General features: G+C 36.5%; 3 protein-coding genes across 4 annotated transcripts; 2 read left to right on the top strand and 1 right to left on the bottom strand.

Moving 5' to 3' along the window:
- Positions 1-657: 657 nt before the first annotated feature.
- On the bottom strand, positions 658-7,597 carry utp15 (UTP15 small subunit processome component). The gene is made up of 12 exons (XM_007563525.2): positions 7,405-7,597; positions 6,205-6,317; positions 5,984-6,076; positions 5,446-5,630; positions 4,435-4,613; positions 4,079-4,204; positions 3,282-3,417; positions 2,970-3,054; positions 2,602-2,757; positions 2,399-2,500; positions 2,079-2,212; positions 658-1,941 (listed from the first exon to the last, which is right to left on the bottom strand). The coding sequence occupies exons 2-12, from the start codon at positions 6,292-6,294 to the stop codon at positions 1,629-1,631; spliced, it is 1,599 nt and encodes a 532-aa protein (XP_007563587.1). The 5' UTR covers positions 6,295-6,317; positions 7,405-7,597; the 3' UTR covers positions 658-1,628.
- Positions 7,598-7,696: 99 nt separating this feature from the next.
- LOC103145878 (transcription factor BTF3-like) lies at positions 7,697-11,917 on the top strand. Its single transcript, XM_007563526.2, has 6 exons — positions 7,697-7,807; positions 9,293-9,361; positions 9,441-9,554; positions 10,821-11,022; positions 11,112-11,168; positions 11,524-11,917. Exons 1-6 carry the CDS (start codon positions 7,712-7,714, stop codon positions 11,568-11,570), a joined length of 585 nt encoding a protein of 194 aa, XP_007563588.2. The 5' UTR covers positions 7,697-7,711; the 3' UTR covers positions 11,571-11,917.
- A 3,011-nt stretch (positions 11,918-14,928) lies between these two features.
- Positions 14,929-25,440, top strand: il12b2 (interleukin 12B 2). Of its 2 annotated transcripts, XM_007563522.2 has the most exons (8): positions 14,929-18,408; positions 18,705-18,795; positions 18,911-19,159; positions 19,298-19,400; positions 20,506-20,699; positions 20,936-21,084; positions 21,187-21,297; positions 24,709-25,440. In XM_007563522.2, the coding sequence occupies exons 1-8, from the start codon at positions 18,406-18,408 to the stop codon at positions 24,829-24,831; spliced, it is 1,023 nt and encodes a 340-aa protein (XP_007563584.1). In that variant the 5' UTR covers positions 14,929-18,405; the 3' UTR covers positions 24,832-25,440. The 2 variants fall into 2 exon arrangements, with proteins under 2 accessions (XP_007563584.1, XP_016532644.1); XM_016677158.1 differs by having other exon boundaries at positions 14,929-18,795.
- Positions 25,441-25,781: the final 341 nt, after the last annotated feature.

The raw sequence follows: 25,781 nt of genomic DNA, 5'->3' as shown, positions 1-25,781 counted from the left end.
ACTGAGAAACCATTGTTTCCTGGAGGCCTGGTCTCTGTTGTTGAGGTTTTAAATTTTACCCAGTTGCTAAGTAATGCCAGTTCAACACTATGGCTTACCTGAAATTGCCTGCGCTGTAAACAACTGTCCACCACTGCAAAGAAAGAAGTCCCAAGTTGAAGGAGGAGGGTGATAATGATAATTCAATATTTGGAAGAGTGGCCAACACAGACTGAACGGCTTTGTTCACTTCCACCGCTGCCATTGCTACAACTACAGGCAGACCACAATTCTAAAACGTTGCAGAAAATCAACGTCATAGTTTACAATTTTCCATCTGTTCGCTGATTGGACCGGTAGAAATTAAACCGGAGGAATCAGAGTGAACAGGAGAAAGCCCAGATTTTGTGTAAATTGATATTTTAATCGAGCTGAATAGTGGCAATGACCAGGACAGTGGAATACTGGACGCTGAACTTCTGGTTTTATGTATATACGCATTATATCTGGTGTATATATGACACTAATTTTCCTCTCATTTCACAATTAATCCACCTTGTCTTAGGTACCTTCACAAAGTGTAGAAAGTTCAAGGAGTTTGAATATTTTTTTAAACTGTACCATAAAAAGCAGACTAATCTCAAATTTTCTTTTCAACTCAAATAAAGCCAGTAACACTTATGGAAAAAAAACAACTTTTATTTTTCTCTGCTTTTAAGAGTGTCGGACATTATGAAAGTACTTCAAACACATACTGACGTTTACAGTTGAGGCTTATTAAAATGATTTATATTACATCAAATATGACTTTTTCAGATCCACACATTCAGAAAGTCTCCACTTAGAAAATGTTTTCATTTGGTTCCCAGGTACAAACATGGGTTAGAGTGATAAGATGGATAAGATGGAGGGATGGAGGCCTGCTCTGCTGCGATTGGTTGATATACCAGTAGCATCTAAACAAAGGCCAAAAAACTAATCTCTTCAGAGAAAAATATCCTGTTTGAAATGTATAAAACAAAATCCAGTTAGTCTGGAAAAAGTGTTTTATTGAAAACGGACCCTTTCGTTGTGTGACATCTTTAAAACAGTTACTTATTCTCCTGTAAAACAGTTTTTACAGGAGAATAAGTAACTGATTAAGAATTAGAACCAATCAAACCGGCTGATCACCCTACAACAACTGCTCTGGATATTCCATTTTTAGTTTATTTTGTGCATGTTAGGCTTTTGTCCAAAAGCTGGATAACAACTACTAGTTTCTGTTGAAATTATGCAGCTGGATTGAGTAACGTTTTCTGTACCTTACTTGGTGTTGAGCATGAAACGTAGAGAAATCTCTGTGAACTTTGTGCTATCTCCAGCATACAGACGTTAATATTCCAATTTCATTCGAGGTTTGAAAGAAATGTTAATTCAGTCGAGAGATCGTTGTTTAATGATAAAAAAAAACAGCTATATAACAAATTACAGCTAATGAATTCCCACAGCAGACCTCACTTCCACCAGTAGGCAAAATGTAGGACTCAACACAGATCCAATTAAAAAATGTTTGTTTGGTGTTGTTTACATACAGAAAACGATTCTGATGCCTTCAATCGAGATTTTATAAAAATCATCCTAAACCAGTCTAAAATCAATTCTTCCTCTCATTTGATCTCAGGTGGCCTGAAAAGCTCAGGTCTTGAACTGCTCGCCTCTCCCTGAGCCAGCCCATTAGATCTTCCCACGTCGGAGTATGGCACCTCCTTACGAGTGACGGAGGTGGCAAACATGGTGTCCAACATTCCCAGGACCTCGAGTAGCTCCTGCTCCAAGTTGATCTCTGACTCCAGGATGTTCTGCAGGCGCAGCAGCTGCTGGTCGATCAGCGCCGACTGGCCAATCACCGATTTATAGATATCAAGGATCATTTCAGCTGCCGTCAAAATGATGGGGGCAAACCGGGTGTCGACAATGTTTCTGAAGAAGAAACGGAAACAAATGATCGAGGTTTAGAGTTTAAATTGATAAATCCACACATTATGACGTCCTGCTCTTATTTCACAACTTTAATGATTTGAACCCAGAAAATAAGATTTGTGTGTTCTGCTTCATACCCAATGACAAAGTGGAGTAACTGAGAGAGTTGCTCTTCATCTCTTCCTGCTAGCGCGTTCTTTAGAGTTCCTCTTCGGTCCAGCTCCTTGATTACACCCACAGTTATCTCTGGCTTCTTCTTTCTTAACCATATCTATCAGAAAAGAAGATTGAAGAAACAACTTTGCTTAAAAACAGCTTACGGAGCCATTATTTGCTAATATGGGCCCTCAATTATCAAATGTGGAAAATAAATAAGTGATTGGGGGAAAGTAAACATGATAAAATAAAAACAAACCTTCATTACTTAAATGCTTGTGAATATTTAGATTACTCTTACCTCCAAGGATGCATCCAAAGCTTTGGATACATTAAATTTCTTGAGCTCCCTGTCATATTTGGCCAAATGTTCTTTGACTGGCTTGCTGACAAGATAGTCATCCTGTAAATGCATAAAGCAAGGAAATTAGAAATAAAGAAAAGCTCAGTTATAATTCTTACAGAAAAAGATGGGCTGACAATGACTGCAACGTAGAAACCTACTGGCTTTGGGACAAAATTTTTTCCTTTCACAAAGACACGATATGACGGGCGGCGCCTCTGTTGGCTCATCATTTCCTTTGACTCTTCGGTGTGTTTTCTGTGTTTGATGCTTAAAATACTGTTGGTCATTCCTACAACAATGGACTCGTCATCCGGCTGAGAAGAAAGAAAAGTTGTCAACTTTGGCTCGAGATGAGAGCAAAACAATGCCCCTTGTTTGCAATGCAACATAAAATTAAATCTGTCATTTTGCATTTTTCAAGTGCAAACAGGGAAACTTGTCTAATTCCTGTTTTATCTACGCTGCCAATGTGGCAATTATCTAAAGAAACGTTTTCACAGAATTTTGCTGGAACGTTTATTCTTACAGCCAACGCCAAACTGAGGATTGCAGCAGCGTAGTCAAAGTTATGGACCACTTTGTAGGTGGTTGTGTTGTAGACTTTCACATGCCTGAAAGACAAACAGTCCATGCGTTAAAACATTTTCATTCATTCACCTTTTATTTACAGAAGGTGGCAGCAACAAGAGGACTTCCACTTGAATGCACAACAATTCTCATTACAGTGACTAATGCGATATATATATTTGCTGCCTTTGACAGACAGAAAAGTGTCCGATTTAAATTATTTAAACGTTTATTTTATGTCAGGAATTCACTACATCTGATGTTCTTATACCTGTCCAGAGACGCCGACAGCAGTCTCTCTCCGTTGCTGCCGAGAGCCAAACAAGTGATGGTTTTATGATGGTTTTTCAGCAACACCAGAGGCTGACCTCCTTTTAGCAGATCCCACACTTTGACGTAGCGCCCACCTAAGGAAAGACAACCACAATTTGTGAATTGAGCTTGTATTTCAAATATTTCCAAATAAACTTGAAAATACCCCATGCCCGTATACTACATGAATATAGAGCATCCTTTGAGGTCAAAGCAAGCCAAAAGAACTGAACTAAAATATCCTTATTTTGCTTACTGGAAAAAATAAATTGGGATGGTTCACACAAATCTGAACAAATGTTTGTGTGACAAACCAGCCTCACAAAGCCTTTCATCAAAACTATATAACTGAATTTGTACAAGTTAAGTATGACATGTTATGATTTGCTATGCTTCTCATCATTAAGCATGTGCAAATATAGATGATCTGGATTATTATTATTATTATTCAGTAAATATCTTGTGGTGATTTTTTTTTTACATACACTTTAGATGTAAAGTTCTGATCTCTGATGGAAAATAAATTAACATACTGACTGCAAAGCTGCCTTGTCTTGTGCCATCACAAACACCAAAACCAGGCACAGTGAAAGACCAGGGAAAAAACTAAGCCAAAATTTTAGCGAGAGCCTATGAATCAGAGAGCAGTGTAGAACCGAGTTTCTGCATTGGACCTTTGCTGTCTGCTCAGTTCTGAAATTAATCTGACCCTTCAACGTGTGTTGTATAAATATGCTAAATGATTCGGCTGACAACCTGCTGAGACCAGGAGTCCCTCAGAGGGGTAGAGAAGGAGGCTCTCCACCGGCTGTCCGTGATCCATGGTCATCACACTCTTCTCCGCTCTGGCATCAAACACTTTCAGAGTGTGGTCATATGAGCCTGAAGCAGCAAAAAAAAAAAAAAGACAAGCAAATCTGATTCTTGTTGGTGCCAGTTAGCTGTAACAGGAGACATATGGACTCTATTTTTTATTATTTTATTTATGTTTTGAGTCAAGTTAAAAAGTACCCAGAATGCACCGCAAATTGATGTTTATCAGACAAAAGGTTAACTTCCTCTTGACCCTTTGACATTTCCCCACTCCTCTGCAGAATGACCTTTTGACTCACCAGTAATGAAGAGATCTCTGTTGAGTTTGCTGGTAACGCCACAGCGAATGTAGTCTGTGTGTTCCCGGTAGGTGCTGAGCTCGGCTGCGTTTGGGATGTCCCACAGTCGGCAGGTGTAGTCGTCAGATCCCGTGAGGATCTGATAACGGTCTGAGGTGAAGTCAGTGACATGTACGGCCCTGAGTAAAATAAAAAATAAAAAATTCAATTCAGTTCAATTCAAATAGTTTTCAGTATGCAGGACTTTAAGAAATATGAAAAAAAACAGCTCAATCGTTGTCAGAATTCTTGGGATCAGCATAAATTTCAGTCGATGGATCACTCAAGAAATCATCATTCAACATTGTTGTCATCAGCCAATGACTTCCACCACATTTTCATTCACCCAACACTCTCCATTTGAAAGCATGGATCGCTGACAGAGGTCAGTTGATCTTGATGAATAGATAATACAAAGTTCCTATTAGGGATAAACATATGAAATTCTCACAGTATAATAGCCTTGACTAAGAAATACTACAGTTTGTCTCCATTATGTTTTTTTAAATTAAAGATTTATAACAAGAATGTTCAGCATGATATCACAAAAAACAAACAGAATCCTGTAGCAAAAAAATAATCGATTAGATACAATAATCATTATATTATTTACAGTTATTTTGATATATTAACATAGCTTGCAGCTTCAAAACTGTGCTAAATTATCCTAAAAAAAAAGATGATTAATTCTCCCCTAGTGTCACCTATAAAGCAGGAAATATTTTCAAAAAGTGTTTATGCCTTCTTTGGGCTGGCGGACTGCTAATGCATAACAGCAGGCTTAGAAGTAACCAGAACTAAGTCTAGTTTATTTTAGATAGACTGGAGCAACTGGACAGTAAAGAAAGAGTCTTAAAGAGACACCGCACAATTTCACCTTAATGACAGATTTCCTGTCATCACAATTTCCTTTGCAAGAATTTACTAAAACGTCTACGACCTAATCACAGACACTTAAAATATGAGACTCACTTTGTGTGCCCTTTGAACATCCTTAGTGCCACCCTGCCACTGACATCAAACAGTCTGACAACCGAGTCTTCGCATCCCGCCACAAGCAGCTGGCCATCTGACCTGAATCTACCACAATAAGCAGTGTCCTTGAATCGGGTAAATGTCTTGACAGGCTCTTGGGAGAAGGGCCCATAGACGTGGATCTGAGGAAAAAAAATGAGAGTTAGAACATGAAGAAACTGGGAAAACAAAGGTGCATCCTTTACTCAAAGACAAATTATTTCAAAGCAGAACTGTTTATCAGATTGCTTTAATTTAATATTATAAATATAAAATTAAACAGCAAGTAGAAACTTTGTCAGTTTTATTTTAATTATAATATAGCAGCTGTAAACACTAAAGAATACGTAATGGGAACTTTGTATTTCCTTCCCTTTTGTTATTGTCTGTGTAAATAAGATCCATATCCTCTGGGGTAAAAAACAAAACACAATATGAAAATCAACCATGTCATAAGGTGAACTACCTAGAATTTATGCAAACAGAGCCTACTCACTCTTGAAAAGGCAGTTACAGCAAAATTATGAGGAGCCACAGGAGAGAAGTCGATGTTTGAGACTGCTCCATATTCTTTTATCTGAACCGGAGCCTACGAGCGGGAAGAAGGGGAAACATGTCAGGCAATGGATTCCTTGAAAGCTTGAAATCACAAATTGTCCAATACATTTATTTCACCCACAATAATATAAAATGGAGCACATAGCAGGTGTGACTCACCTTGTAGTTTTTCCAGTAAAGTGTGTCCTGTGTGACTTTTTCTCCGAGCTTTGGATACACCGGGATTTTTGTGGGTTTAAATGAAGCCATCTATATGGCACCTGTTGAAGCGTCTGCATACACACAGTAGGAAGCAGCCACATATTATTAAGCAAAGAAATCTTATGAATATGATTATAATTTTGAAATTATATGTACATATTGCAAGAGAAAACAAATAATACTAGAAATAAACTATGCACTTACTGAGCATTTTACACATGTTCAATTGCCTATTAACACAAATCGTAAATCAGCCAATGAACCTACTGAAACACAATGCATTTGGGCATTTCGACATGACTTCCTGAAGTTGAAAGTGAGAACAATAGAACAATAGGTTTGCATTATGGATGTGCAGCCGACATATCCAAATGTTAATACGAAAATTTTGAAAGAATGATTTTGGTACTTTGTTTAATCTGTTCCATGGAACAATTTGAAGCAGTTCTGGAGACAAAAGGGATCCAGTCTGGTTTTTAAAAAGATGTACCTAACAAATTGGCTAATGAGTGGAAGTATATGGTGAAATTAAACTAAACAAAAACATGCTATCTGAGAGAAATTATAAAAGCAGCATTTGACTTTTTTTAAAAACAATAACATAAAAATAAATTAGGTATCTTTTCCGTTATTTTACTAAGTTCTACCTTAAAATATGATAAGACATTTATATGTATGGATATTACACAAGTGGCATTGCCTACATCGACTTTAAATTTGCAGTTAATTACTTGATTTGAGAGACAACGCCTTGTAGTATTTTTCATGGGTTTCCTGGTATAAGTGAATGATTCATTAGTCTTTGGATTTGGATATAACATACAGTGCTTACGTTTTTTGTTGTACAAAAAAAAATAATACTATACCCTTACATCTAAAAGATTCACCGTTTAATAGTTTTTAGTTTAGGCACTGAAGTATCACCCATGTTGTGTTATCTATACTGTTTTATCTAACAAACTAAACCGTGATATCAGCGATGGGGCTCGGGCAACAGTCAATTAAATCTTTAGATCATTCATAAACAAATAAAAAACAGTACTTTGTGTTCTTTAAACTGAAATAATGCACGTGATTATGCATGTCTCAAACCTGGCACACTGTCTGTTATTTATACGACTAATATTTTACACAGAAATGGCTCCAGAATTTTCTCACCTTTGATTGGAAAAATGGTCCCAGTGTGTAGATACGTTACACCTAGAATAGGGCTGATTTAAAATTATACAGTCTTTTGTTATCTACAATGAAGAAAAACTTTCTCATTTTTATCGAAGGATCACGTTGCCTCTCGGCGAACAGGAGGACGCCATGATTGAATGTAACTACTTCCGCAATGAAAATGATAGAATTGTTTAAGTAAGTTTTTGTTTCTACTGTTTTTTAATTAAATTGTCTACAAGAAGCTTGAATATTTTTTCGGTTAGATATAAGATTAGTTTTTCTCTCTACTTAATATTTTTTCATGTTCGTTTTACGCCTTAATTTACGTCACTTCCTGGGCTCCCTCCTTTCTGCCTCCATCGCTTATTGCGTGAGCCGCGTGTTTACACACTTCCAGGTATGTTCCTCGCTGTTTTTCAGTTTTTTAAATTGTGACAAATAATTTTAATGTAAGTTTAGCTTTTAAAAAATATTTTTGCCTCAGCTTGAGAAACCTAATGTGGGAAAAGCACACCCCTTTCTTCTGTATGAACATCTGTTTGAGGAGGCCCTAGCTAGCTGTTTAGCTGGCTTTGCTAACTAACCAATTCCGTTGATGTAATTTAGACTGTACACAAAATGTATGACTAAGTATGTTAAAATAAACTGAAATTAGAAGGACGGGTTATACGGCATCACCCTGTGTCAAACATAGTTTCATCGGCCTTATTTGAAAAAAGTTGTAACCCAATAGATTTGTGGTTAGCGTGTCCCTTGCTAAAGCTGTAGTTGCCCACCTCTTCACTCTGATTCATGCATTACTTGCAGACAGGCTCTGAAATGTGACGCTATTTTCGGGGCCTTATGACAGCTGCACATTCTTGTTGGTTTTCTGCGTGAAAGGGCAAAAAGTGACGGGAGATTTGAGGGGGATTTATTTCTAATACTTCCAGTTTGATTACATGTCTATCACTTCCTGCGAACTGCTAGATCACACATGTAGTATAGTAACACGTTAGGGGCAATTTATGTTGGTATTGAAAGTTGAAAATGTTATACCATTTTTTCCCCTCCATACAATGTCATTTAAAATTAAACGATCAGAATAGAATCAGAACTAATTCCTAGAAATTAGCTCATATTCAAATTGTGCAGCAAAAATGTTTTAACTTAAGCTAAGCTTGGATTGGAATGAGATTCCTATGGTATCACTGTGTAATAATATTTACAAATGAATTAATAATTTACTTAGCTCTTTTGATGCACACACATAAGCAAAAATAAAATAAAAAACCTGGCCGTTTTTTTGAAAAAATTTTCTTGCTTATTATGCAAAATATTTGACATTTTTCCCATCCTCTACCCTTTCATAGAGTATTCCATGTATAACAAGCTGATATTGTCTGGGTAATTAAACAAAGCACAGGTAGAACTTACAATGAACTGCTTAATAGCCATGTCACTTCAGAATCAGAATAAACATTAATTTTCCCCAAGGGAAAATGTATTATTCTCCATTAAATATAAACAAATATAAATATAATCATTAGTGGTATAAAATTTACAACACAAATGTGAAATTACATTGTTAGGTATGACCTAAATATAAAATAAATTAAATAAAATGAAATAAAAATACAAGTCGTTGAAGTTTATCAGCTTCCATGTAGTTGCTGTCCATGTCTTGTGGATGTTAGGAAATATTTCCGAACAGCCACTCTGTCTCTACTACAGCAAAGGTAAAGTGTAGCAGACTTGTGTTACTTTCTGTCTCACATAACTGGTGTTAGGAAGGTGTAGGTAACTCCTATTACTCCAGCTTTTTATTTGGCATCTCATTAAAGTTCTGCTAATAACCAGTAGAATTGCTGTTGAATTCTGTGCCTGTTCTCTTATATTTAAGATGAAGGAGTCGATAATGAACCAAGAGAAGCTTGCCAAACTGCAGGAGCAGGTCCGCATAGGTGGCAAGGTAAGGTGCCTACATGCTGCCAAGTTATAGTTATGGGGACTCTGAATCATTTGCTAAAGCTAATTTCACTGCTTTGTAGGGGTCAGCCCGGAGAAAGAAGAAGGTGGTGCACAGGACGGCTACAGCAGACGATAAGAAGCTGCAGTTTTCACTGAAGAAACTAGGAGTCAACAACATCTCTGGTATTGAAGAGGTACGGTAAATGTTTGTGGACTTTTCCACATTGGAAACTAACATACAACTGATTTTATGTACAAGTAATAATGGACTTAATATCTTTCATTTAAATTGCAAATAAAGCTGAACTGAAATCCCTGGAGATGGGATGATTTACCCAAAGAGTTCTCCAGAGTGTGAAATCTCTGATTTTTGATGTCATTCGGTGGCCGTATATCCTTTGCTGTAAAAGTTGCAATGAACTTTATGATTAGCCATTTAGTTACAGAGGAGTTTTTACATTGCTTAGTGAATGCACTGCTGGCTGACATGAAGCATATGATCAACTGTTTTAACTTCTGCCAACAGTTGGAAACTTAATGTTTCATGGTCATGTTTCAGAATATTTTACTTGTTTTTATACAGGCTGTATCTGATGTGGCTCTTGTGCAATTCATTTTCCATTTTGTGTTGAGGGGACAGGATGCTTTACATGTGACGTTAATGTGTGCCGCACTTATTTGCTTCTCGGCTCTGCTTTTTTTCATCTAGTTTTGCTGTTTAATCAAGTCAAAATTGTCCATGTTCCCTTCTCAATGTATTTTATCACAGGTTCACAAGCTACCCTGGCTAAACAAGCAAGGCAATGTTTTAGATTTAGAACACAGCATATTAACGCGTTAGAATGGCTCTGTCAAAGTCCAAATGTAAACCTATTCATGTTGGCAGACAATCTCTATTTAATCAACCCAAGGTTAAAAACCAAAAATGGGCAAAAATGTCAGCCTTGCAGCAATAATTTCACCAAAAGATGCATCTACAAAATACTGAGGCAGGGAGATGAATACATGTATGCCAGACTTTTCAAATACAAATAAACTTTGATCAGTTCCTTCCACTTCGCAATCATTCACTACTTTATATTGATCTATCGGATACATTTCCAATAGAAGACATTGAAATTTGAGCCGCTAACATGAGAAAAATGTAACCGTCATTCAAAAGGTATAAATAGTTTTGCAATACATTGGAAAATCATGGCAGATTAAAGTTATCTAATGAAAGCTGTGCTCTGTTCTGATGACCCCTTTTGGGTCCAATAATATTGTACTGGTTACTTACCAGTTTACTTTTTTAGACCAAACTGTTGACTTTTCAAATAAGTAGAAATAAACCATTAAGAAGGGTAATTACAGTTTGAGGTGTTTGAAAAGACTCAGGATGGAAAGCTGTTGTTCTTTTAACAGCAAAGCTGCCACACTTCAGTTCATATATCTTTAATCTTTTTTTGTTTTCACTGTAGGTGAATATGTTCACAAACCAGGGGACGGTGATCCACTTCAATAACCCAAAGGTTCAGGCCTCCTTGGCTGCCAACACGTTTACGATCACAGGGCATGCTGAGAATAAACAGCTAACAGAGATGCTTCCGGGAATCCTCAACCAGATGGGAGCTGATAGTCTTACCAGCCTCAGGAGACTAGCAGAGACCCTGCCCAAATCCGGTACTGCCACAAACTCGTCCAGCTGTGGTTTTTTCCGTCACACGTGTTGTGTGGTGTTTAATAATAAAACTCCCTAATTTTCATCATAGCTGGAGACAACAAAGCTCCCATAGTTGCTGCCGAAGAGGAAGATGACGAAGTTCCTGGTAAGCAAGAAAATTTGCATCTCATTTATTTATAAATACAGTGTATCTTGCTGAATTGTTGCGCACTAAACATCCTTAAAATTGGCTAGATTTTTAACAATAAAATGAGTGAGTCTACTCTGGACTCGTTCAAATCTATGCTTTAAATACTTTTACCTTTGTTTGCCTGAATTGATGTTTGCAAAAATCCAAGACAAACCTTTAACGCCAACATAAACTATGAAAGAATTCAGAATTCACTTATACTCTATTTGTACTAATTCTTATTTCTTTCTAATCTGTTTGTATAATTTTAAACATAATTCCGAGTAACACTTTTTCATATGCTGCTTCCTTTTTCTTTTTGCATTTTCAGATCTTGTGGAAAACTTTGATGAAGCTTCAAAGAACGAAGCAAATTAACCAACATGACGACATCTGAGTGTTTCTTGAGTCACCACAGTATTTAAGTCATGTATTTGTGGCTACAAACATAACCTGCCTTTAAATTCAACAATTGGGTTGGAACAAGAAAATTGACTTTTTACAGAAAATGTTATTATACAGTTAAAGCAAACAGAATTTATTAGAACCTGCACAAGCTTCTCTTTCTCATGCTGCCTTCTTCACACTGCAGTACCCATGCATAAAAAAATGTATTGGTGGAATTAATTGTGTAATAAAGATAGCCTTTTAACTTCTTTTATATATGCAGCAGAACAGTTTTGCTTTGTTTTGTTTTTTCACAAATTAAAATCATTGCAACTGTTCATCATACTCAAATGTTAAGTTCTTAAAACAATAGCAGAAGTATTAAGAAGTATCTCTTCCATCAAGGAGCACTGACAAAGATGAGTTGCAAGGCAATTAGGTAGCCAAACACAAAGAAAAACAAACACCACTGTTATAACACCACATAAAATATACAAAGCATAGAAGAAAAAACAAATAGTTATACATATATTACTACAAATCTTGAGTAAAAACATTGATCCTGCCATGCATTGCTTAGGCAGGCCACAACTCTAAAAAAAATATACCTGTAAATGTATGTTACATTCAAGCCAGAAGGTCTCATTTTGGATAATAAGGGAAGAGATTGACTGGGATGCCCCTAAACTGTAAATCATGAGATTTAACAAAACACAAGGTTATTTCCTTTTGTAAAAAAAAATAGAAATGTCGTTTATTGTTTCTGGTCAGACAAACAGCCAAAGCTCAGATTTGTTGAGTATTGGTATTTCCAGGCTCCTCTGTTCCTCCTCCTCTGTTCCCTACAGGTTCTCAAATGCTCAGCAATTTCTTGGAGACACTTGGAGCTTAGGATGTGTCAGAAAGGGACAAACTGGACTGGGAATAATTTAAAATCCCACTTTCCATTTTGTGAAAACAAATGTATTGCGTTAATTTTCTTAAATGAAAAACATTCTCTTAGGTTTTAATTTTCTTTTTGAAACAAAGCTGGGTTTTGGTTGAATATTTCTTCTCAATGTAACAACATTGATTTATAGTTATTCCAAAAGGTTACAGGGACTCTTGTTTGTTATGGAGATTAATAAAACCTATTTTAAGGTGAAATACTGAGTCAACAAATCAAAGTGCATTTGATTATTTTTATTAAGAAATTAAGCAAAGAAAATGAGCAATAACTCCCCTGGCTAGTCCAGGGAAATGAAGGAAAAAGACATCACTTTAATATTTGCCAGTTATGTAAACTCAGGACTTCCCATCAGCTTAACAATGAAGGTACAGTTTTCTCACAGCTCAGCATCTGCATGGCTTTGGACGTTTCAAACCAAGTACAGAGAGATAAACAACCTCCCAGAAACTTATCATCTTCAGTCTTCCCAGTAATAAAGCCAGGGTTTTATTTTGCCATAACTGGAGGATCAGTCCTGGGCATTTTGAACAGTGTCAAACCTTCTTGACAACAGCTGAACCCTTCGCCTCGAAGTTCTTGATGAACGTTGCACCTGTTCTTTCGAAGACCAGCTTTGTCAAACAAAATCCGTGAAACATTAATCGAACAGGGAGTGATGGTGAGGAAACTGAAAGTTGAGCTAATTCTTTGTGGATATAAAATGACATCAGTCATTCAAACATCCAGTAAAAACACAACTTATTGTGTTTGGCTCCAGTGTAGAAAGCCTCAAATTAGTAAATCTGCTCTTTGTTCTTTTATTCAACAATTTACAGAAAGCCACATGCAATGTCTCCTCATGGTCAGCAAATATTTTCGATGGATGGACAGACAGACACTTCGTTGGCATTTCTGGATAACAATTTATTGTGCAGTCTTGATAATTCTCCACAAATTGTTCAGTATGATCTCTGTGGCACAATAGAAGGTTTTTTTTGTTTTTTTTTTTACTTTTTGTTTATTGCATTTGGGCCTTTCTGATGAGGTGTTCGGTGTTTACACTCCATCTCAGATTTTCTGAAGTGTACTGTATATTTCCAGAAATTTGAGACTTGTGATACATTCTTGCTTTTGTCACCTGATGTTCAGGGCACAGGGACAATTATTTGGTATTTATTATTATTATTATTATTATTATTTAGTCATTCATTTTTTCATTTTGTTGAATGACATGTTCTGCTTATAAGCTTCTTCTTTAGTGTTTGAGATCAGATCCGTGATGGTTGAATAATGGTTGATTTAAGTGTTTGTACTGTGGATTCAGGAAGAGTTGTTGGAGTTCTTTGAGTACTGTAGTGGGATGAAGACACAGCCTTGGAGGACACCACTGACAGGTATGATATTTATTAAAGTGTGGCTACTTAGCTCAGAGACCCGCAGGGACATGAGTAAACAATTTCAAACAGAGTTTTGGTCAGTAATACTAGCTGACTGATAGATTCAAGCCAACATTTAGATTTCATATTCGTTAGCAATTTCCCAAATTTAAACCAAAAGATCAGATATAGACACAGATGAAGCAATTTTACTGAATGATTTTTGACAAAGAGAATATCTGTGGCACAAGTATCGGGATATGAGTTTTATTCAATGTAGTGTAGTATTGTTCACGCAGAATACCGTTTTGGTGACATGTTTCGTCTGACTGGAACAAATAGCATTTTTGAGTGGCCCAGACAGAGTTTCTACTTGAATCTGACGGAGAATCGGTAAAGGGAGATAAAAGATTAAGGTGATGCTAAGGATGCCTCCAAACCTCAAACACTTGGAGTCTATTACCAAAAACAAAGCCTCAAAAAACCAGTAAAGGTAATGCCAATAAAGGTTTGTACACTAATTATTGAGAAACATATAACATATCATTTAGAGGGGGAGCAAAAGGGGCATGTGCTCAAGTCCCCCCTGCACGTGCCTGGTTGAGCTCCAGTTAGCCGCCTTATCTCACTGTGCGAGAGGCAACTGCGTCGTGTGTCACGGACAAAAGGTCAAAGGTAAACAAGGTGAACAGAGGGCTCATTATGTTGTACAAACCCCCCCACCTCCCCAACAAAAAACAAACAATTTTAGTACATGTTATCATGTGTCAGAAGAGGGCTTAGGAAAAAATAAAAAAAAAAAATAAAATAAATATTTGACCAAAAGGGCACTTGAGGGCAAGGAGCCAAAGGGGCAGGTGCTCAAGCCCCCCCTCTGCACGTGCCTGTCCGTCACCCAGGACATGGCAAAACTAAAGAAGGCTTAAAAATAATGCAACTTAACAAGTTATAATTTAAATAGGACATAACTTGTATTGGGAGCCATTTCAATAAATCAATATTTATGAGGAATTTTATTAAGAGCAGTTACTCATAATGCTTTTTTTATTTAGAACCTTAAATTTTTGTGAAGGTGTAGCAGAGATTAGATCAGTGAGACTGAACAAAACTCGTATGGAAGCAACATTTGAGTTTTAGTTTTACTTCTCTGCAGGCTGCTGACTGAGAATAAAACATGTTTGATGTGCATTACTAGTCATTTTTGGTCCTGCAGCTTGAATGTGGTTTAAAACTTGTAAAACCACATTTTACGTCATATTTCAATGGAACCTCGCCGACCCCCCCAAAATTGGTCTTATGAAATGTTCCTGTCTATGGTGTCCCCCAATAATGAGATGGGATGTACGCCCTTGATTAGCATAAATACTTTTATAGTACAAAAGAAAAGTTGAGTTTTTGTGAATCTGTTAGAGATGACTCCTCACCGAGCCATTCATACACACAGCGATTCAAAAGTGGTTTCTCAGAATCCTTACAGCTTTATTTTCTGAGATGGACTGTCCATGCAGATTACAAGTGTGGACAGTCTTCTTTAGAACAGAAAGTTTGGGCTTTTACTTTATTGTAACAAGATCAGACGCTGGCAACAACAATAGTCTTTCCTGAACAACACTGGGAGGTCCGTTTGCTGGTAAAATTGCGGTAAGGAAAGTTGTATTTAGACATTCTGTGGTAGTGATATCACCGACACAGTCATCTCTTTTACTTGTCTTATAGCTGTGTCTCTATCAAATGAGATGGTAATAACTAGAACAAACTGTATGTGTCTTTCAGTCGTTTTGGGCTTTTTTTTACTCTAATATTTGGTTGCGGTGCTTATATTCAGTAGCACTCCTGTCTTCTGTGACGCCATTGGCTGATTAGGGTGAGTAAAACCCAGAACTTATTAAAACTGAAAGCTAATGAAAGTCATCCATAAAATCATTTCCAGTGAAGTAATAAGAACTTTTAAATCTGTTTTTACATGTATGTATATAAGCAGGGAATGTCCGTTTCTTCAGTAAGTAATATGAATGTTTTGGTAAAGGTTATATATTACATCACTTGTAGAGCACACATTTTAAATTTTGTTTAAATAATGTTCAAAATGAATTACACCTTTTTACATTCTTAAATTTGCATGTTCCCCGGCGCAGAGGTGACAAAAGCTTTTCAGGCTTGTAGGGAAGTGAAACATTACCGCCCGCTATTTTTGACTTACTGACTGAAGAGACTTCACACAGTCTGGTTAAGCAGCATGTCTGCATCATGCATGTTGTGCTGAAGACGACGAGTTTACTCAAGAAAGAGGAAGGAGGGGAACGAAAACGATTGTAACACCTAATGTAGTTGGAGCGGCTACTCCTACAGCTACGTCACACACATGACAGAAACAATATGAAAATGAGTGAGGATAAACACACAGGGCTCTGTTTCTGTTTCCACCTTGTTGATGCTGACATTTTCCCATACAGAGGAGGGTTGCCCCGTCTGCGATGGGGAAGTCCTGTTGCCAGTCCCTTTTTTTTCCAGCCCAAAGTTCTTTGGATTGTACTTACATTGTATTTTGGGGGAAAGCCATTGGATGAGATGATTTCTGTTTTTTTTTTTTTTTTTTCAAAAGGTAGATGAAAATAAGATTGACTTAGATATAGGTATTTTATATTTTTGGCCAATTTATCTCATAAAGTTTTTCTTTATATTAAAGAACTTTTTTGCACTGTCATTAATAAAAATGGCATCTTACAATTTTTTTCTCTTTTTGCCCTTTTTCTTACACTTACATGTTTTAGTTGAAATAAATTTTGACATTGGTCAAAGATAACCCATGTAAGTGTAAAATGAAGTTTTTAAATAAGAATTTATTTTGGAAAATGATCTCCAGACCGTCCTTACCCCACGTAAAAACATAACTATCTCCTAAACCTAAATTGACTGTTCCTGTCTCAGTGGAAACATTAAGTATTTTGAATATCTGACAACAAATACTGGATATATTTGTGGAAGAATTTTGGCCCATTCTTCCTTGTTGGATTGTTTTAATTCAGCCATGTTTTTCAACCACGAATGGTCATATCACAGCATTTTGAGCTTGATTTAAATCTATGCTTTCAATAGATAACCCTATTTTTTAGCCATACAGGATAAGTGGGGAGCAGCGTGGGGGTGTGTGTTCAAAAGTATGAAACAAAAAAAAAATAGGGCAATATTTCATTGTTTAATTTATTAAGAGAGCCAAAGATGTTGCTTCAGGGATGCAGGTTCCAGAAAGCTGTGATCCTACCTCAATATAACTGAATCTAAAATAAATATTTCCTACTGTCTCTTCAGTACAGGGGACCATTACAGGAGCCAGGACCAGTTTTACAAGGACACTGGCCCCAGCTGGCCCCCATCTAGAACCGCCCTTGGCTGGACATTCTCCTGTAGGATTTATTTAGTAGAATTCATAATTATTTCATTTATAGCAAGTTGTCCAAATTCTGAAGCAGATGCCATGATTGACTGTCAATAGACGTTCTTTTAAAAGAAAATTAAAAAAGGCTGTGCTAGCGCTGTGCCAAGTGTAGTCGGATCCACACTTTCCAAAAGATCCAGTTGGAGTCATTTTGGTTACCCAGCCATTTTGGGGAAATTTCCCCACGTTTCCATTTTTCCCCAGTTTGTGGATAACGGCTCTCACTGCTCTTTGTTGGAGTCTTTAAAAAAAGCCTTGAAAAAAAATCTTTGTAAGTCTTTTAACAATGACAGATCTCATTGACTTTGTTCCTCGTGTTCTTGAATCTGTTTTGGGCATGACATGTTGCCTGAGATCTTTTATCCCGCTTCATTTTGTCAGACATATTTTATTTAAGTGATTCATTCATTTTACAAGGCAAAAAACAAAATAGTGGCTTTATCTGTGAAAATAAACTGAATCTGTGAGGAAGTGTATTCTTTCTTACTACACTTGTGTCTTTGTAAAGCTAAAATATTTTTTAAAGATGCTTTGAAAAGGATTATTTACTTTAACAAAGACACAAAGATTGGAAATGTTTAAATTATGAACGTAGCTATAAGATCTATAACTAGCAAAGAGGAAATGACATAATTTGCCATAAAAAAATTATTTCTTCTTTATATAGAATTAGGTCTTTTTCTGAGTATGGGCTTAATATTCAAATTAGAGTGCATCTGAAAAGTTCAGTTTTTTGCCTTAATGGTGGGTGGCAAAACCCCCGCCTCATTTAGACACCCACGTTCCTTATCTGCATCTTTTTTTTTTTTTTTTTTTTGACATTAGTCGAAACTCAGATAATATCTTTTTGCAACAACTGAAATGCAAAGTAGAACTGAGGAAATGAACCATCTGTCGGCTTTTATTAGTTCACTGAAGGTCAGTTTCTATGGCACCTCAAAAAAAAAGGTGTTAAAAAGAGGTGTGGAGTGAGCTGATGATGTATGCTCCTCGCCACGCTATAAAAATCATACACTGTGAGGAGTTAGAGCATACATCACCAGGTTCGCTTGTCCTTTCCGCCTGACTTCAGAGTAAATTCATCTAATGGTAAGAAAGAACTGGAATAAAAGAAAAATAATTACTCTCTTTTCTAAGCTAATTTTAACTTTAGAAAGCTTCAACTATCAAAATAACTATTTGACTTTTGTTGGCAACATTATTAAAAATACCTTTGTAATTACAAGTCAATGACCTACCTAAATCTTTGTTTAACAAAGACACATTGATTGGAAATGTTTAATTTATAACCGCAGCTATCATATCTATAACTAGCAAAGAGGAAGGTGAAGTAACATTTTTCTCTCAAACTTCCCCTCTGACTCTTTCACTGTCAAACAATCTAGATGACCTTATTGTCGTGGATCACTGCCTTTCTGCTGATCGGCGCAACAGCAGCTGATCAACAGGCTAAACTCAACCACTTTCCAGAAAACTGTAGGTTCTTTCAGCACACACACATTTGGCAATCTTCATTTGTGCCTCTCGCAAAAGTGATTCAGTTTGTCTAAATTTAGCACATCTCTTTGTTTGTCTCTCTGGATCTGTGTAGTTGCTGTGGCAAAACAAGGTAAAGATTCTGTCAGCCTTACCTGCCTTACAACCACGACTGGACCTGTGACATGGAAGCACAACAACGACGAAGAGTCCGACTTTAAAGACAACATGAGCCAGAGTGGCCATAATCTAATTGTGAGGGACGTGGAAGCACCCCTGCTGGGGGAATACAGCTGCTGGAGAGATGGAACAAAATTATCGTCGACCCTTCTGCTGCAGGAGACTGAGGAAGAAGAGGATATAAGTGAGTCTCATCTCTTTATCCATCTGCAATCCGTTCAACTGAAACTGGCTGAGTTAGTCACAGAACATGACATGTGACAATCTCTGGTGTTCTATTTTTAGTTGCACTTCCATTCACTCTTGTTGTTCATTATTGCAGATTCTTTGCTCACATGTCGCGCAAAGTCCTATGATTGTAACTTCAGCTGCAGATGGACTGAAGGCAAATATAGAGCTGTGCGCCTTGGAATCGGCCCTGACTGGTAAAGATGAATTCAATTAAGGAGACCAGGTTTAGTGCCTGGAAAGAGGCCGTAGTACAATTACTGTCAATTCTGGTAAAGATGCGTAAAAAGATATAAATTGATTAGGGTTTTTTCGTTTCGCTGTTATGACATAGTCTTATGCTAAAAATTTTTTTAAATATAACCCTCAATCTTACCACATAGTGTGGGAGGTGCCACAATTACTGACACAATAGAAAATTCTATAAAACAGGCAAAAATGAATAATTTGACTTTTCTGAGCTGTCAGGATGTGTAGGAGCCTGTGAGTTAAACCACTGAAATAATCCATGACTTCATGATGCCCCGTCATAAAAAAAAAATCATTGAATGGCACAGAGGCTCATTTATCTTAGCTGCTCTTAATCTGAGAAACAAGAGGACATGCCCTTTAAGTAAAGCATATGCAGGTTGATCTTCATAAGTCAGAAAAAGGAGAAGAATGATCGAGAAATAAAAAAATAACTACTTTCCCTAAACTTTTACATCTATACAGTCTGCAGTAATTAAAGAACTTAAAATAACCAAAATTGTGTAATTTATATTTTACTTTTTTTTAGGTTGGTCAGAGTGTCGAAGAGCATTTAATTAGTAATTTATGACGTAAATAAAACATGGTACAAAAGATTTTTTAATTTTTTTTGCTTATCCAATTTTGAAATGGGAAACACAAGAGAAACATTTCATTTCAGACAGACAAATGTGCATAGAGCTTTATAAATTAGGAAATATCTTGTAGAAAATAGTGACAGGCCTGAATTTGCCCATATCTCCACTAAGATCACAATTAAATCATTAAGAACGGCTTAAACTGTGACTAACTAGTTTGGACAAATAGCCATGTCTGTCCTTTGACCATGGATACTGAAGAAGGGACATAAAAAATCTTTAAAACTGACTGTCAGAGATCTATAGCAAACAGAAGCATTTTTGGTCACCAAGCCTCCATGATAACTTCATTTTCAGACTTTTATGCACATCTTTACCTGCAACTTTAAAGGGCGCTTTAGCTATAGGACGTCATTTATTGATGTAATAATTTGGTATTGATATCTGACAGCTGTGGCGTTGTTTGCCTCTACAGCACTAATGGTCTGCCAACATGCCACTGGGTGAGCAGCAGTGGCCAGCCCGACAGCGAGGGATTCCAGTTTGAACTGACCCACAACCTCTCATCTTTTGGTGAGGAAAGCACCATGCTGGAGGTCACCGCTGAGGCCATTGACGACGACTTCTTCTTCCTCAAGAAAACCAAAAAGTTTTATCTTAGAGACATTGGTGAGTTGCATGAAAATAAGGGAAAATTTAAACAACTCAGTCGAAGATTACCAGCAATTTCACAACAATCTTAAAAAGAAAAAGCTATTAGTAAAGAAGCTAATTTCAAATGACAAAGGACAGGAAATCAAGTATTAAGAACTGGATTAAAACTTATCATTCTATATTTCTCTCATAAATATTGCAAATGTTTTTCCCCATTTTTATGCTTTTGCTTTTGTTTTGCCCCTCTGCAGTTGTACCTGACAGCCCCCGGATTGTCAGCATGAAGGTGGTGCAGTCGCAGCTGAATGTCTCCATCGAGCCGCCGTCCAGCTGGTCAACTCCTCACAGCTTCTTCGCTCTGGAGCACGAGATTGAATACATCCTCAGAGACAATGGAGAGGTAAAATGACCAGACTCCGAACCGCAGCCTTGGGTTTCAGGGTTGTTTCATGTTCTTTCTTTCATATTTTGTTGTCTGACTGTGGTTTCTGTTTGACTTCAGACCATAATCTCTTCATCTTCTCTGATACCAAAGAAGATCAGCAAGCTGAGGGCCCGGTCCAGAGATCCATTGGTGTTCTCAACTTGGAGTCAGTGGACTCCGTGGGAAAATGTAACCCACTGAAGTTATCTGATCGCACTTCTTTCAGCTTCCACTCTTTGTATGCTCTCACGCGTTCCGCATGTCTGCAGCGTCTTCTCGTATTTATTAGGAGAGACTTTGATGATGTAACCTTCTGCCTACCCACAAACCATCTGGGGCCCACCGATGATTGAATTTTAACACAGACCATAAAACGTTTATACTGAGAAAGAGAGTACCATTAAGTTTGATTTCACAGTTTCAGCATAAATTAAAAGACAAAATCATTTAGAATTGAAGTTTAATATCTAAAGCGACTTGCAGATTTATTTTGTAAAAATACAAAAAACAATATTTATTGTTTAATCTTCACAACCTGACACTACAAGTTAAATTATATCCTTATGTTTGACATTGGTTTGTTCACAAATACATCTTAGCCAATAACAACCTGTGATTGCTTTTAGTTTCAGCCAGTTAAACTTGGCCCCCTCTACTGTATTTCACCAAATTAAATGTATTAGTTGTGGTGTTGTCCTTGACCCAAAGAGGGGCCCAAAATCAAACTCAGTTACATTCGTGGTCCAGACTTCTGCTCAAAAAGTACAGTTTTTTATATGCTATAGACAAAATGTTTATTTATTTTTTTATATTTAATCTTATTTTTTATATATTTATTTGTGCTATAAAAATAATTATTTATGAGTATTTATTAATTTAAAAGTTTACAGAACACTTATTGCCTATGTCAAGTCTGATACGTCGTTGCGGGGGTCTGCTTCAATGTCTGACATCACAATGTATGTTTGTTATTTTTGTTCGTATGTTGGTGTTTCTGTGGACTTCTGTGGTTTTACGCAGAGCAAAACAAATGAGTATTAAAAGAGCTTTCTGCTTCCTTCCTTATACATGTTCCTTCTTCATTTATGTGTTGCCTGAGTGATGTATGTATGAGCTCAACAACTCAGAGAAATTCCCTTTTAAAGCGATTCTTGGTGGACGCTGTCGATTCAAATGTCTTTATAAGGCGTTAGAAACATCACGCCTTTGCCGTACAGATGAGGAACTAATTTGAATATGCTAATTAATCAAATACTTTGTGCCGATATATAAAAAGGAAGCACACTTTCAAAAACCCACAAAAAAATAGACCCTACCCTAAGTGTGCCATGCATCTGTATTCAGCTGTCCTGAGTCAATACTTTTATTACAGTTACTGCTTTGAGTCTTCACGTTTGTCCCTTCTTAGCTTTGTCAGTCTAGAGACTGAAATTTTTGTTTGTTCTTTGCAACAAAGTAGTTCAAGCTCAGCCAGAACGAATGGAGAATTTCTGCAAACTTCACATTTCATATCATAACACACTTTATCCAGTTTTATTTAGGTATGGAATTTGACTAGGCCATTCTAGCGTATTATAATGATTTGATTAAAACTATTCCATTAGAGCTCCAGTCATTCTTCAGGACTGTTGTCCTACTGGAAGGTAAACCTCCAACGCTGTCTCAAATCTTTTGCAGACTATTTATTTACTTACAACACTGCCCTGGAACTTACTGCTGCTACTACTACTGCTAGTAATAATAATAATAATAATAATAATAATAATAATAATAATAATGGCTTTTATTTAACCTGATAAAAGTTGAGGTCTACAATACTTTTTCAAGGGGAACCTGGCAAAATAGTAGCACCATTTACAAGTATCAACATTTACATTGAACAAAAGAAATAGATTCATTTTTCCATGATCCCATCAATAAAATGCATCCACATATCATAATGATCCCACTGCAATGTTTTCATGGCAGGGATGCCATGAAAACACATCAGTTTAATGTGTTTTTGTAGCAAACAAGACTTTTCGGTAACACTTTATTTGAAGGGGGTTGAATAAGACTGTCATGACATTGTCATAAACATGTCATAACACCTGTCATGAACATGAATAAGCCTTCATGAATATTTATGACTGTTGTCATAAAGCGTCATTCGATAATTATGACACTTTTAATACAAAGTTGACATTATTCAAAATGTCTTTGCTATGACAACTTGACATTAACCAAGAAATCATTACTGTTTAAACTTTACCTTTAATAACATAAAGTTACCTAATTTTTAAAGTGCAATCAGTAATACTTTTATAACAAATTTATATCAGTAATGATTTCTTGGTTAATGTCAAGTTGTCATAACAAAGACATTTTGAATAATGTCAACTTTGTATTAAAAGTGTCATAATTTACCGAATGACGCTTTATGACAACAGTCATAAATATTCATGAAGGCTTATTCATGTTCATGACAGGTGTTATGTGATGTTTATGACAGTGTCATGACAGTCTTATTCACCCCCTTCAAATAAAGTGTTAACAGGCCAGAGAGATTAATTTCACCCTGATCAGAGTATCTTCTTCCACATCAGACAGTAGATTTAAGACTTCTTGCAGCTTTTTGTAACAATGCAGTTCCTCCATGAAGGTCAGACTTAGAGACTTCACCAGTGATAGTTGTGTTTTCCTTTCTCAACCATTGACCTCTGCTGCTCATCTGGAGTTTCCGTTTCTTAAGTGCTTCTCTGATTTGTTCTCTCCTTCATGTTCCTTGATCTTCATAATGTTGTTTTCCACTAATGTTCTGTAACAAACCTCCAATGCCTTCGCCAATCAGCTTTATTTATAAAAAGAAATGTTTTGTAATCCACGTATCGCCTTTCCTTCGCTTCACGACTGTTCACTTTTTTGTGTCGGTCTGACATATAAGCTTCATTTATTGTTGCAATGTAACAAAATACAAAAAATAATAAAGAGGAAAGAATACTTTTGAAAAACCTGCTGAAATGCTAAAATATAAAGAGGTATTTACATGTAAATGCCACTTTATTCCATTTAAGTCACTTTACAATGTTAATGGAATAAAGGCATAAAGTGACTTAGGGAAGAGATGAAAAGAAACGTGTTCTGTCATCCCTTTAAAGAATAAGGCAAACTATGAGTAAATGTCTAATATTTTGCCTTATCTTAATGAGTTAAATTTATACTTGTGACCTCTTCAGTGTAATTAAAACTGCCACAGAGAGATAGGCAGTAAACATCTAGGATTTTTTTAGTCACATGACATTGTGGTGATCTTTTTTTTTCCAGCCTTACACTCATCACAAAAGAAATTCATCTGATTATTTTTGGATAATAGATCATGCTAAAATTCTAAGAAAAATAAGCACAAAGAATATGCAACAAGAAATCCCCCACCTTGTGAAAAGGATCCAGCTTGGCTCCGAATGCTGTCCAACAAAAACGCTTAGCATTCGTTTTATTAGTCATTCACAATCTTTGTCATCACATGATCTTCCAATTTAGAGTTTCTATGAATTTGGACAAACGCATTTTCAGTTGTCACGCTATCATTTCAATGTCTAATCTGTTGCTGTTTTATTGCAGTGGAAGAATTCATGCCAGTGTAGAAAGAAACAGACATCTGAGCTGTCACCCAAGTGTTTGGAACGCTGCAAGAGGAAAATGGAGAGAAGAAGAACTGAGCAAAGTCAAAATCTTCTGAAATGAAGGCGTTTTTGACAGAAATGTACACATTTGAAATTAGAGGGAACATGTTGGGACACAACACAGCACTGACAGATCGATTTAAGTTTTTAATGAAAAAAAAAAAAACCCTCCAAAAAACAGTTTTTCATTTGATGCATTTACATGAGTGAAGAACGACTTAAGTCATCGATCTGTGTTGGAGTTATCTGGTTTCAAAATACAAAAATGCATGCAGAGTGGCTGTCAGACAGTTAGGAGGCTGAAGCAGAAAAACAAGGAAAGGAATAAAACATGAGCAGGGAAGCCACTGCCAGGTCAGTGACCAGGAGGCACAGAGTGGGGATTTTTTTGACCTTCTGTGGTTTGCATGAAGCTGGGAAACTTTAGTATTGTACAAACAAACAAATTTCACCCACAGGATTGCAGTTGTGTGTGTTTTTTTTTTTTTTTTTTTTTTGTTTTTTTTTTACCTCGGCTCCCCCTGCAGTTGTGGCACAAAACAAGTTCGCTGTAAAATCATTGCATTAAATCCTTTAACGTATTGAAAGTGTCTGTTGAGTCATCCAATAAATTAGAAAACATTTGCTCCAACGTGGATTGTTGGCCAGAAAATAAAAACCTTGAAACAGCTATCAAGCCCACATTATGTTTTCCTTTTAAAAATTATTTCTATAGTTTTGATATTCTGATGTTAACTGCTATAAATTGAAATTGTTTCCAATCAGCAGAAATAAAAGCTTGAAACATTAATCCGTATGTTCTTAAACTGCATATGGAACCGCTTGAGGAATTGACCCACTATGATTTTAATATATTAAAACTCTGCTAAGATAGATTTTCCAGGACACATACTTTCTTATTTCTTCTTATTTCCTTTATTTCATACAATTCCCTGTGTAACATTTATTATTTTTCATTGCAATTCTCCCCTTTCAGATCTCCTTTCCTCCATTATTTTAATGATTTATGAA

This window comes from Poecilia formosa, unplaced genomic scaffold (assembly GCF_000485575.1).
Source record: "Poecilia formosa unplaced genomic scaffold, Poecilia_formosa-5.1.2 Scaffold148, whole genome shotgun sequence".
Taxonomy (NCBI): Eukaryota; Metazoa; Chordata; class Actinopteri; order Cyprinodontiformes; family Poeciliidae; genus Poecilia; species Poecilia formosa.
Note: the sequence above shows the minus strand (reverse complement) of the source record. Positions and strands in the feature narration are given on the sequence as shown.

Coding starts and splice junctions, on each gene's coding strand:
- utp15 (XM_007563525.2), bottom strand. CDS start 6,294: ATGGCTTCATTTAAACCCACAAAAATCCCGGTGTATCCAAAGCTCGGA. Junction 3,418..4,078: donor GGGACTCCTGGTCTCAGCAG/GTTGTCAGCCGA, acceptor GTCTTTCCTTAG/GTGGGCGCTACGTCAAAGTG. Junction 1,942..2,078: donor TTACTCCACTTTGTCATTGG/GTATGAAGCAGA, acceptor TTTCTTCTTCAG/AAACATTGTCGACACCCGGT.
- LOC103145878 (XM_007563526.2), top strand. CDS start 7,712: ATGTTCGTTTTACGCCTTAATTTACGTCACTTCCTGGGCTCCCTCCTT. Junction 9,362..9,440: donor AGGTCCGCATAGGTGGCAAG/GTAAGGTGCCTA, acceptor ACTGCTTTGTAG/GGGTCAGCCCGGAGAAAGAA. Junction 11,023..11,111: donor AGAGACCCTGCCCAAATCCG/GTACTGCCACAA, acceptor TTTTCATCATAG/CTGGAGACAACAAAGCTCCC.
- il12b2 (XM_007563522.2), top strand. Junction 19,160..19,297: donor TGAGGAAGAAGAGGATATAA/GTGAGTCTCATC, acceptor TCATTATTGCAG/ATTCTTTGCTCACATGTCGC. Junction 20,700..20,935: donor GTTTTATCTTAGAGACATTG/GTGAGTTGCATG, acceptor GCCCCTCTGCAG/TTGTACCTGACAGCCCCCGG.